This window comes from Pteronotus mesoamericanus, unplaced genomic scaffold, assembly GCF_021234165.1.
Source record: "Pteronotus mesoamericanus isolate MK-2021 breed Mesoamerican mustached bat unplaced genomic scaffold, CSHL_Meso_final contig_182, whole genome shotgun sequence".
In the NCBI taxonomy this organism is placed as follows: Eukaryota; Metazoa; Chordata; class Mammalia; order Chiroptera; family Mormoopidae; genus Pteronotus; species Pteronotus mesoamericanus.
This window is the reverse complement of record NW_026555078.1, coordinates 6,082,338-6,095,085: the sequence shown is the minus strand read 5'-3', so window position 1 is coordinate 6,095,085 and position 12,748 is coordinate 6,082,338. Positions and strand designations below refer to the sequence as shown.

Here is a 12,748-nt window from a genome sequence, read left to right as displayed (position 1 = left end):
GCAACAAATGATGCAGCGAGTTCTGATACTGTATAATCAGTGCTCAGACAAAGACTCCCAGGGGTAAAACACTGTTTACATAATCTTTATAAATATCTCTTCCTTTTATACTTATCATACTGTGGTGTCATTCTGCACAGCCGAGTGAAAAGATGAACTCCCACTCACCTCTGAAAGGCAAGGAGCGCCTTTTTCTGCAGGACCTCTTGCATCCCTCGTAGTGAAGCTGAGGAAAGGGTTCAGTTAGTCAGGGGCGTGGAAGATCAGGGAGTTTTGGATAAATACAAAGCTTATCACAAAAACTGTACATTCAATGGGATTATAAGCAACAGATTCTGGGTGCCTGGCCCAGTCCTGTCCCAGGTACCGTAGAAGATGAGGACCCAGTACTTGTTGGTCACAACGTGGAAGGGTGCCGAGGGGACAGCGTGAGTTGCACGGTCACTCTCAGCGCGCCCAGGCACAGGGGCCATCTCTGAAAGACCATTCGGGAACTCCAGAGGGATCACGTTTGTTTTCTCAAGTGCAGGCATGTACCTTTTTTTTTTTTTTTTTTAATTTGTTTATTTTTAGACAGAGAAGAAGGGAGGGAGAAAGAGGGAGAGAAACATCAATGTGTGGTTGCCTCTCGCGCGCCCCTTACTGGACACCTGGCCCACAACCCAGGCATGTGCCTTGACTGGGAATCGAGTTGGCAACCCTTTGCTTCACAGTCCGGCACTCAGTCCACTGAGCCACACCAGCCAGGGCCAGGCATGTAACTTGTGGTTGAAGCCTGGTTCTACCAGGATGGCATGGAAGACAATCAAGCACCAATGGGGTTGGACTGGTTGGCCTTCAGAGGTCCTTCTGGCACAGAGAAGCCATAGTCCTTGGCCAAGGGCACTAGCTTGACGCTGTGAAAGGCCAGTTTAATTCACACTGTGCGATGACTAGGACTTTTCAATACCTTGATATGAACACAAGGGATTGGTCAGGCAAACCCAACACTGACACAGGAAAATCAGCTCAAAAGCATGAGGCCGTCGTGCTGTGAGCCAACACTCTCCCTGTAGAGAGCATGTGAGAAATGGACCTCTTGGAGTCTGTTGCAGGCACTAAAAGGTACTTTGGAGGAAGCTGTTTATGGTTGGGACCGGAGGAGGCCCTTATCTATCAAGTGCAATGTGGCAGATGCCACCCGGACATCACACTGAGACTGGTGGAAGGCTGGCCCAGAGAGCTGGGTGTCTGGAGCCGTGGCTCCCAGAACCAGAGTGACCAGGCTAGAGGGAACTGCAGGGGCGGCTCCACTGAGTCACGAATGCAAGGCAAGGCCCAGCAGGGCCAAGCAACTCTCCCAGGGTAACACAGATAATTAGGGGTAGAGTCCAAACGAAGAATCTATATGGAGAAATATATGGCACTGAATTTACACTTCACGGAAAGTCTACCATAGTCAAAACAATGTGCTGGGCATTGCCAATATTTCAAGTGTACATGAAATGCTTGGGAAAGAAAACTCCTACTATTAAAAATCAATGGATGTGTAACATGTCATCAGAGTTATTTGGAATTTTAAGGCAGAGGAAAGAAAAATTTGGGGTAACTTGTAAAAATGGTATAGCAAAACTATAAAGGAAGAAGAAGCAAATGAGCGCTACTAGAAAGTCAGGGAGTGTTTTCTCTTTGGGGGCCCTGAGCGGGAGGGGCACACGCAGGGCTCCTGGGCGTGGTGGTAGCCACACGGCTACGTGCCTTCTACTGATTCATTCAACTACATGTTTGTTTTTGAATTTTTTATATTCCTCTTATATTTAACAATAAATGTTAAAGGAACAATAGTAGAGTTCAGAAAAACCAACTGATCAATTTATACTTTCTGCAAACATATAATTGAAAACTTCCTTGCATATACAAAACAAACATTTTTTTTAGCCAGAGCCTGTCCACCAAAACTCTAAGTATATCCAAAACATTTGCTATCATGGCACGGGTGTCTGGCGCACTGTCGCACTGCATTGTGTACATGCTGTGAATTAGGATGTACACATGGAGAAGGGGCGGGTCCTGCCCCATCAAGGGGAGCTCCCTGGAAGTGGCTGCCCCTGGACTCTTCTCTATTCCTGTGCCTCAGACCCAACGTCCTTTCATACGAGGACGACCCAGCCAAGTGCTGGGGCACAGGCAGGCACAGGCTGGCGTGGGCGAATCGGTTCTCTAGGCACCCTGCTCCCCTGCCCCTCACGGCAGATGCCCTGCACCTGCCAGCTGGCCACCTGGGCACCACCTGCCCACGCACCTGGAAGAGGGTTTGAGAGCCCTGGCACAAGGCCTCCGTCCCTTCCCTCCCATTCTCCAAGCAGTCCAAGCGACGAGGACAGCAGCAGCGGGGCCCCACAGGGCAGCACACCAGAATGACCCAGCATATGCACCCTCCAAAGACAGAGGGGGCGGTGGGGGTCCCGTGGTGCAGGCAGGAGGCCCAGCCCTGGGTCTGCAGCGCCCGCGGGGCGGGCTTCTCTCACCGTCAGTGGCCTGCAGGCTGTACGTGAGCCCCAGAGCCAAGTAGCCTTTGGCCTTGAACTCGGACGTTTTCTCTCCCGCATCAACGACTGTTCTGGCAAACTTCTCAGCCTCTTCCAACTGAAAAACCAGACAAGTTAAAAACAACAACCTGCAGAATTTCTAACACAAGTTACTGTAATCATTGGCTGCCAAAAACAGAGTCCTGATGAGTCACTGGGAAAATAACTCCTAAGTCTTCCAATTCCACTCTGGTGGTTCCATTTTTTAAAGCTCTGCGCCTACCAGTCCTCGGGGCTCCTACCTTGCCTTTTGTCTTTAAAGTCTTCCTTTTGTCTTCTTTTCCAAAGTCATATCCACACATGGTGGGGCTGTTATTCTTCCCATCTTTAGTTTTTACTAGTTGGTTCTGTAATCAGGTTGTGCCAGGTGCTCAGAAGTTGAATTTTAGATACCGGGGTTGGCAAACGTAGGTTTACAGTTGTAATACAAATAAATAATACAATGAATAGTAATACAAGAATAAACTCTGTGTTTCATGTACTTACAACTGTAAACATGCTTTTGCCCACCCTGTATATGTAAGTAATAAAGTTTTTGAAATGTTTTGTGTTTGGTTCACACTTTTTTTTTTTTAAACAACATAATTAATCCAGTCAGGCTTGGATTCTCTTTCCCACAAGCTGTTAAAAATGTCAAAACGCCATCTATTTATTTCACAATGTACAGCACGTGGACCTGGCATCAGCAGATGCCAGCGAGAAAATGTGCACCTGTAAACTACACCCACAATGGGACCTTCCGCAGAATTACTCGAGGCAAAAATAATAAGATTTGTTCCTTCGAAGTACGGCAAACATTGATGTTATTGAAGGTGGATGGCAGCGCATGGGAGTTCATTACTCTCCTGACTTCTGTGGCGCCTGGAAGTTTTAATAATAAAAATGGGGAAAAAAATAAACAGAAAACAGGTGTTGCTTTCGTCTTAAAAAAAAGGGGTAGGTTCATTTTAGTCGCTGGAGACAGAAGTGCCACCGTCACTTGACGTGACAGATGTGTCACCATCATGAACACTGGACAAGGTGTGGCAGGGTCACTGCTGGAAACCAGTGTTTCCAAGTGGCCGGCCTGGCGTGCTCCTCCGCCCACCAGGCTGCAACCGCACGGCTCCCGCACGTGGCTCTGAACTGCGGGAACCTGCGGGGGCCACGCAACGCCTTCACTGCTGCGTGTTGCTGGTAACGGCCTAATCTTTCAAAATGTCTTTTTTCTCCACAGTAAAATTTAACAAAGGTAGAACACTTTCTTTACAGGGTTCACTTCTGTCCTGTTGGGTGAGAATAAATTGGGGGGTGGGAGAGGCGACAAGCAAGCAGCAAGATCATAACGGTAAAAAAAACCCTTAGCGAGGCCTCTCAGTCTTTGGGAAAATTCTTATCACAGATCTTGACATAAAGTCAAAGCAAAGAAACTAAAACCCCGTCTCAGCAACCAGTCTGACTTTTCTACTCTCCACTGAAATGGTCTATTTTTGAGGGGCACTAAAACTGCTACCAACCGGGCTGTTCCCCAACTCAGATCTGAGCGAGAACAGCTGAAGGGGAAAGCGGGCGCCAAGGCAGGGGGACGAAGAACGGGGTTTGCACGTGAGCTCACGCAGAGGGGATGCTCTGCCGAAACACTCAGCTCAGCGGAGGGCGGGCCCTTGGGCAGCCCGCCCCGCGTCGGCCCTACATCACCTCCCCACGGCCGGCCGGCGTATCCGAGCACGGACTCCGATCCTGCCTTGCCATTTCTGCCTCTGAAGCCCAGGGCCATGGAAAGGAAAACCCTGGAGTCCCCGGGGCATGTCCTGATTCCACTGTCCTGGGGGTGGGCGTCTGCGTGGCTGGTGAATCCCTGCTCTCTTCTCTCAGGGCCGGGAAACGACGCGGGCCGGCGGCCCTGCCCGTGGGCCGTACTCACCCAGTGAAGGGAGCCCATGCACAGCTTGGCGGCGAGCAGGGGGATCGTGGCGTCATCGGGCTTCAGCCGAATGCACTCCTTCAGCACTTTCACGGCCCGGGCGGACTTGGCAAAGGAGATGATTTCTGTGAAACTCAGGACGTTTGACGGAACCAAACACTACAGCCTTCCCCGGGGGGTTTAGTTAGCTGCCCTCTTAGTGAGGTTTTCCCACAGGAAGCCGCCCACGCAGGGGCCTGGGGACGGCCACAGCCGGAGCTGGGGGCTCCTGGGCGATGGGGCGTAAACTGTGGTCCAGACAAGTGGGGACGCTTCCCTGGAATCACCCTTGTTGTCTTCCCTACGTGTGTAGCCATTGTGCAAATAAAATAAAAATAAAGATGGTGGGGCCTCCTGTTATCATAAAGAGTGAACTGCCCAATTTGTAGCGCCCCATAACAGATTTCTGTCTCTGCTTGTCCAAATAATCTTATATCACAGGCTTAACAATTCCCTAGTGGCAGATTCACTAAATGGCCCAAATTAATTACCTTTATTGGGTATATACCACATGGCGGATACTATACTAAGCACCTTGTGGGTATTACCTCATTTACCTGATAACCATTCATGAAGTAGGTCTTATTATGACTCCATTTTACAGAAAAGGAAGTTTTGAGGTGCTAAGTGACCTGCCCTGGGTCATACGGCCCAGACCTCAACTCCAGCAGGTGGACTCCAAAGCCAACGCTTTCAACTAACATCATATACCACCCCATCTAATACATTAGTTCCCTTTAGGGAACTAAAAGATTTCCCCCTTTGGAATAAGTTTACACTCCCCAGTGAGAGAAAGGGCTCCAGTGTGAAGAAACTAGTCTGCATTTAAGCTACATATTAACATGATGAGTTACAATGGCTAGAAAAAGGCAAATATTTCAGAATTCTTCTCAATGATGTGCCCACGTTGACCGCCCCCCCCCCCCAAATAATTCAACGTGAACGTTCATTTATAAAGGGCCGGAGGGCAGTTTCAAATAGTGGGTTTAGACTCCTGCGTGGTGTTACATCGGCCCTTGGGAGCCGAAGGCCCTGGGCGTGGACGTGGAGAACTGCGTGCCACGGGGGACTCACTTTTCCGGCAGCCATGAGCGACAGCGCGAACTGGTACCAGAGGTGGAACTCCTCGAAGGCAAACTTCATGGCTCTTTCTAAGCACTGGTTTGGAGAGAAGAACAAGTGCCGACATCTGAGGACTGCCAGCGTTGCGTGCGAGTGTGTGTCCGCGCACACTACGGTCAGGCCTACGAAAGCTGCCTTCCTTGATTGCTTAAAGCACAATCTGCCACCACACAGCCCCCTGCGGAGGCCCGACGGGGAGGATGCACCGTGCCAGAAGCCAGGACAACCCTCCGCTGGCTGAAACATACTCCGCGATCTCAAGCAGCTTTGCACCCAGCACAAGGAAGAGGCAGGGGCAGAAACAGCTCCAACCCAAGGCCCAACCTGAAAGTGCCCCAAGGGCGGGAAACACCGAGCCCTATGGGACAGTGGTCACGGGATCCAGGAATGGCGTCCTGGAAGAGTCCTTTGCAGCTGGGCCTTGATAATGAGAAGGGGAAAACCACAGCTATGACTTGGAAATGGCCCTCCATGGCGAACAGGCACGATCGACAGGGTGCGCCTTTGCTTGGTGAGGGTGGGTGGCCCAGCACGAACAGCGGACGTGGCACAGGCAGGGAGGGCGAGCTCAGGCTGGAAGACGGCCTGGGCTGTGGCCATATGACTGAGAGCCTGACGTGGCAGCTCGTTTTCACGGTTGTTCCACCTCCTCCCTCATCCGCCCCGGCTTTGGATCTCCCTCCTCTGTGCTCTGAAAGTTCGTAAACTACCTAGGGTGGGGCAAACATAGGTTTACAGTTGTGAGTACATGAAACACAGAGTTTATCCTTGTATTATTACTTATTGATTACTGTATTACTTTCCCTACGAACAACTATAAACCTGCGTTTGCCCCACCCTGTATGTTAATGTGACAGTCTTCACCCTCCTGCCCCAGCCTGGTCCAGCCCAGCCGGGTCCCATTAGGGGAAATGACCAAAGGCAGAAATCCCGACTCCCTTCTCTCATCAGTGCCTGCCCGTGGTGAGTAACGTACAAATCGTTCACTCTCAGGCAGCGAGGAGCCTCTGGTGTCCACGGGGACAAGATCACGTCAGGGCTTCAGGGAGACCGTGAGGGTGGGGCATACATGACCAGAACACAGACATGCCAGGAATGAAGTAGGTAAGACGGTTCAGGGACTTCAGAACCAAGAGATGTGTCTGAGTCAGAATCAGCAAGAACAGGCCACCAGAGGGAGGGGGTGGGGGACTGTGAAGACAGAGGCTGAAGGAGGGGCTTCCATCTCTGGCCCATATGCCTGGCAGAGAAAGCCCCTGTATGTGCACATGTGCGCACGCGTGTGTATTTATGAGAGAAAGACAGAGTTTTTAGAATAAAGGGAAAACGGGAAAGAAAGGTGTTTTATTCGTGACTTTGGTATGGAATATGATGAGTTTGAGGTGTCATGTGATGATTTACTAGAGATAATTAGAGTCAATCTGGGGCCTCAAGAAAAAGATCCAACAAAATACATACATATGCACTGAAAGACAGTTAAAAAGACATAAATAATTGGAAATATATCCTATGTCCACAGACTGGAAAACAGTATCACTAAGATGTCAATCATACTCAATTCAACCTACAGGTGCAGTGCAATCCCCATCAAAACCTCAATGGAATTTTTTTGCAGAAACAGAAAAACCCATCCTAAAATTCAGCCTAAAAACCTCAAGGGACTCCAAAGAGCTAAAACAATCTTAAAGAAAACCAGAGCTGGAAGACTCCCACCTCCTGACCTCAAGCCTACTACAATGCTACGGTACTCAAAACTGCGTGGTGCTAAAGACCCAAAGAAATAGAAAGCAGGGACTCAAATAGATACCCGTACACCAGCGTTCACAGCAGTGTTGTTCACAACAGCCAACATGGGAAAGCCACCCGAGCGTCCATCAGTGGATGGAAGGATAAACAAAATGTGATTTGCTCATATGCATACAATGGAATGTTTTTCACCCTTAACAAAATAGGAAACTCTGACAAACTGACGTGATAAATGAGGTCCTAGGAGACGAGTGAGAGCCAGGTCCCTGGACCAAATGAGCCCCGGATGGAAGGTCTTCCCTTTATTAAAAGATAAAGGAGGAAGACCTGCCGGAAGCTGTCTAGCCCCGACGCTTTTCTCTGTAAAGATGGAATGAGGTGGTTGCTGGGAGGAGAGACAAAGAAACAGGGCTAGGAATTTTCTACAAAAACAGAAAAGCTTTAAACAACAAGAAAACTTCACCCCGAGGGACAGAATGCTCACATCAGGGTCGCCTCAAAGGCCGGTGCGGACAAGCAGTGGCACCTGGGGCCCGGGCTGCCATTTTTCTCTGGTGACGCTCGGCGGCTAGCCGAGGAGCAGAGGAGAAGGACCGAATTCTCAGGATTAATGGACGGTGGCTGGAGGCTGAGAGACAAAGGAGCCACAGAGGCGGTGACGTGACAAACTGGGGGACATAACAAACGTAAAGCGAGGTGGTGGGAGAGGGGAGAAAAGAATTCCAAAATTATAAGTGGTATTTCCAGAAAAGGTCACAGTAAGTATCACGCTAGCTGGTTTACTGTGAAAACCCACCCTGATGGAAATTGCAAAGTGAAGTAATGAGCCGTTCATAAGCACCTACTAATAGTGGCACAGGGTGGGTGTCTGCAGGCCCCAAGAGAGAGAACACTTGGTCCCTCATTTGCAACATGTTCGCTATAGCCTCAGGGGTGGGCCTGTGACTCCGACCCGGACAGTGTGATGTCAGCAGAAGTCACTGGCTGAGGCCCGCGGGACAGCTCCCTGAGGACAGCTCCCCCAGCGGGGCACAGCTGGCCCCAGGCCCCAGCCCTTCCTGCCTGGGACACAGCCTGGTGCTGAAGGCAGGGCAGCCGGGACTGAGAAGCCAAAGGTCAAGGGCCGCCCTCTGGAATGACCGAGCAGAAAGAAAGAGCTGGGCCCCTGATGCCAGGAGACACTGCAGCCTCTCGCCAGACATCTCGGCGTGGGAGGCAGTTACATCCCGATACACCTCTCACCGTTACAAACACTAAAATGCAGAGCTGGACCCCAGAGCCCCCTTCACTGCTCTGCTTCATGGATAAGCCTCAGGAACCTGTTCCTGTGCCTTTAAGAAGCACAGAGGGAAAAACACTAAAGTGGCTTCTGGGGAAGATCAAGTAGGCAGCCTTGGGTGCTGGGGGAGACCTAACCAGTTGTGGGGGGCAGGGGTCGGGAGTAAGTGGGGGCGATAGGTATTACGGAGCAAATGCCGAGCCATGAAAAGCCAACAGCACTTAGAAACCGATTCAGGGAAGGGAACAAGGGAGGATGGAGGAGGAGACATGAAGGAGGAGGCAGGAAGGACAATCTCCCTGCCTGGCACTGGCACGGGAGCCGGCAGGTGGAGGGAGGGGCTGATGGTGACCAAAAAATGAGGTTTGTTCCAACAGCTCTGCTCAGCCAATTCAACGCACTGTAACCACTAAGTGCTTAAATATACACACAGAAACATTGAGATGTTTAAGTGCTTCCCCCCCCCACTGCTTTTCCTAAGAGGAATGATAAACATCAACTGTTTTCCTGATAAATGAAAGGAGTTGAGCAGCTGACACAGTCTGTTCTGAATCAAAAGCCAGATGATATAAATAAGTGTGTGTCCTTATTTTCTTTTGTGCCAAAGGCTAACAGAGTCATTACACTCAGTGAAAAACGCGTCCGGGAAGCTCCATTCCAGGTGTCATAGGAAAACACCAGCCCTCATAAAGAGACTGAATCTTGGGGCTACAAGGGGACTTGGGGAGCACCTAGGCGAGGTCCCCAAAGGAGAGGACATCTGTCGTTTTGGCTGCCCATCATGCCCATCACCACAAACCTCTTCTAACTTTCCATTTCGGGGGTGAGGGGCACCCTCGATAGAAGGCAGGCAGCCCCTCTGCGTCCCAGTGAGGGTGAGAGAAGGAGGGGAGCACCGGAGTGTCACATGGCCCAAGGGGGGCCACTCCGGGCCCCTGCCAGGCCTGTGCGCCTGGAGCCGGCGAGGCTGGGCGAGACCCTCGGCGGCGACTCCCTGTGGCCAGGCCGGGGGGCCACCGACACGGCAGGGCTGGTAGGGGCCTTCCAGAGCCGACTGGGCCGGGGCCTGACCTCCTCCGTTTCCGCTCACGGCCACTTTGCGTCCTTCTGTGGGTCCAGGGAGCAGCATCCTCGATGAATGTCCTCGCTGCTTCACTGGCCGGTTCTGTTACTTACAAACAAGGTCCTGAAGGTGTCCCCCACCAAGTGCTTCATGCCCCTCTTCTAACAACCCCCAACAAGTAGTTTCTGCCTAAGAACCTTCCAGCATAGGGGACTCACAACCCGAATAGGAGCAAGAAATAATCTAGGCACTGCTGCTACAGATGAAATGTGTGAATCTGGACAAGCCAATTAACCATTCTATACCTAGACTCCTCACTCTAAAATGGGAAATATAATAGTAATTAATGTAGCGTTTCAAGAAAACTAAATTAGTTAATACATATAAACATGATTAGCTAATATATAGAAGAGTAGTACCTCAGATATAGGCTTGTAAGTGCTAAATAAAGGTTAATTATAGCCTCTTTTTATTTAAAACTTAACATTATTATATTAAGGAATAAAACTGCATAATACCTATTACTTTACCCAAATTTAATATATAAAAATTCAAATTTACAATGTATTATATCAGAAATAATGATTTGTTTTACAAAATGCTTCCTTATTTTAGAAAAGGATCCCCGCTCAGAACCTTGAAAACAGTGCACAACTTTACGGAACCAGACTAGAACACACACTTGTCATTTATTTCCTTAATGAGTGCAGTGGACTGAATGTTTGTGTTCCCCGTCCCTGCCCCACCAAGTCCTACGCTGAAACCTGACCCCCATGTGACTGTGAGGAGGTGGGGCCTTTGGGAGGTGATTGGGTCGCGAGGGCAGAGCCACCAAGACTAGGATGTGTCCTTACAAAAGAGAAGAGGTCCCTTGTCCCCTGTCCCTTGCTGGGAACACAGCAAGAGGCTGGCGGCCTGCCACCCAGGAGTCGGCTTCACCAGACCATGACTCTGCGGGAGCCATGAACTTGGACTTCGCGGTACAAGCAGGTACTATTATGCTCCCGCGTTCACAGACAGGAAACTGGGGCACAAACGGCCACGCGGCCACGCAGGGTCTCAGCAGGTTCCTGCGGGGCCGGGATCAGAACCCAGGCAGTCTGGCCGCCGTCAGGGCTCCGAGCGCAACCCTCCGCTGCCTGCAACGTGCCGCTCACACGGAGCTAACCAGGCCCGCTCGTGCTGCGTGAAGTAGAATGCAGCTCAGTCAAAGGCCCCTAAAAATGCCACAGCTTCCCTGAGCTATTTCTGAGACCCAATGAGACTTCGTCTGCTGATGAGATGGAGCCCTTGCTCCCATGGCCCTTTCGGGACCCCTGAGGCGCCAAGGACCGAGGCCTTTCCAGCTTGCAGGATTTCAGGAGATTTCACAGATCCCCCGGGCCCCCCAGCCCCACCAAAGCCGGGGCTGCCACGTCCCAGCCCACGTCACGCGCGCACAGTTTACGCGAGTCATGCATTTCCTCTACCCTCGCTGCCGCATCTTTCCCAGAACCCTCCCAGCTCAGGCCTCTTTCTCCTAACTGCAACGACCCACATCCCCCAATAAGCCACAGGGGTATTACGCAGGACATGAAGGAACACGAGTCCACAATCACAACGTGGCCCCTGCCCCCAGCTCCGAGGAGCCTGGCCTCTGGTGCCCTGGCCAGGGCTCTGTCTCCCTGTGGGCTCCTGGCATCTCATAAACAGTGACGCGCTGCCTCTGAGAAAGTGCCCGGGCGGCTCCAGATGCTCCTGAAATCTCGATGCCAAGCACACCGCTTGAAATATAGCATGTCCTCCCCTGTGTTCCTGCAAACATCAGGATTATGTAACTCCCTGAGCAGCTCAGGCCAGAGGGCCTCAGTCGCAGGAGGAGGCCCTCGTCAAAGGCCGAAGGGTGCCGCCGGGGAAAGCGGCACTCAGGCATCTGCTGCCGGCGAGTTCTGCCCTCTAGACTGGGGGTCTGCTCACCCCGATTCTGCTTGACTATCCCTTTGAAGCACCTTAATCACATCTGCATGGGACAGAGTAAAAATCTCCAGTTTTAACAGAGTGGGGAGATTGGGAACAGAATATATGCTATAAAATAAAAATAAGAGCATTTACATTTTACTAAGGTTCCAGGCTAAAAGAAGTACTGATGAAATGGACTTTTAAGGAGACACAGGTTCTGAAACCTATATAATTCTGTCAACCAATGTCACTCCAATAAATTCAATAAAAAAAGAAAAAATTTGCAGGTGTTTTGTGCATGTTGGGGCGGTTAGGAGGCTGCTCCAGTCACCCCCGAGGTGGACCTGGGGTCATGGACAGCGGTCCCATGGCTCAGGGGCCAGAGTGCCCCAGGCTTAACCCAACCTCCTTACCCGCCAGCCACAGGGTGGCCATGGGCTACGTGAAGTAGTTTTTATAAAATGCACATGAACTGCTTAAAAGAGAGTCTGGCACAGACATGTCACTGTTGAGGTCGTTTTCATGAAACCAAGCAGCAGCAGCAGATCCTGCAGGACTTGGGGTTCCAGCTGAGGGGGGACTGCAGGGGAGAGAGGGGCACTCTGGGAAGGGGGACAGGGTGCGCGCGGGTCTCAGAGGGAGAGCGGGAAGGGAGAGATGAGAGCAGATTCTGGCCTTTCCCACTTCTGGTGTCAGGTGAAGAGAGGGCAGTGCGGGGCCGGAGAGAGGGATATGGTGTCCAGTCCAGGTCTGCCGGTCCCTAAGTCACCCGCGCAAAACAGCAGGTGACATCTCAAATCATCGCCCTTCCCAGAAGAGAAGGTGGCCTGGGCAGTAGTACTGTTTCTACCAGGAAAGACAAGCCCGTTTGCTGTAATCATCCGTCCACTGCCACCTCTCTAAAGCCCAGATAACACTCACCCAATACCACGGATATTTTGGTAGAACAATAACTAGGATCTAAATGGCATCCTAATCATTTGAGTGGTAGTCAAAACATCCCTCGCAAAAATGCTTCCTCTGGTAGCAAAAATGTATCCTTTCCAGGCTTTTGTCTTGGCTCTTCATCCATCAGCCACCTCTGAGGGGCA

General features: G+C 51.0%; 1 protein-coding gene across 4 annotated transcripts in view; it reads right to left on the bottom strand.

Annotated features, from left to right (window-relative positions):
• Positions 1-12,748, bottom strand: part of TTC7B (tetratricopeptide repeat domain 7B) — a 212,326-nt gene that overhangs the window by 89,115 nt on the left and 110,463 nt on the right. For all 4 annotated transcript variants that reach the window (XM_054567150.1, XM_054567152.1, XM_054567153.1 and 1 more), the window contains exons 10-13: positions 5,584-5,667; positions 4,471-4,575; positions 2,508-2,625; positions 169-226 (exon numbers count right to left, since the gene is read on the bottom strand). In XM_054567150.1, coding sequence (XP_054423125.1) covers positions 169-226; positions 2,508-2,625; positions 4,471-4,575; positions 5,584-5,667 — 365 coding nt within the window. The remainder of the gene's footprint in view (positions 1-168; positions 227-2,507; positions 2,626-4,470; positions 4,576-5,583; positions 5,668-12,748) is intronic.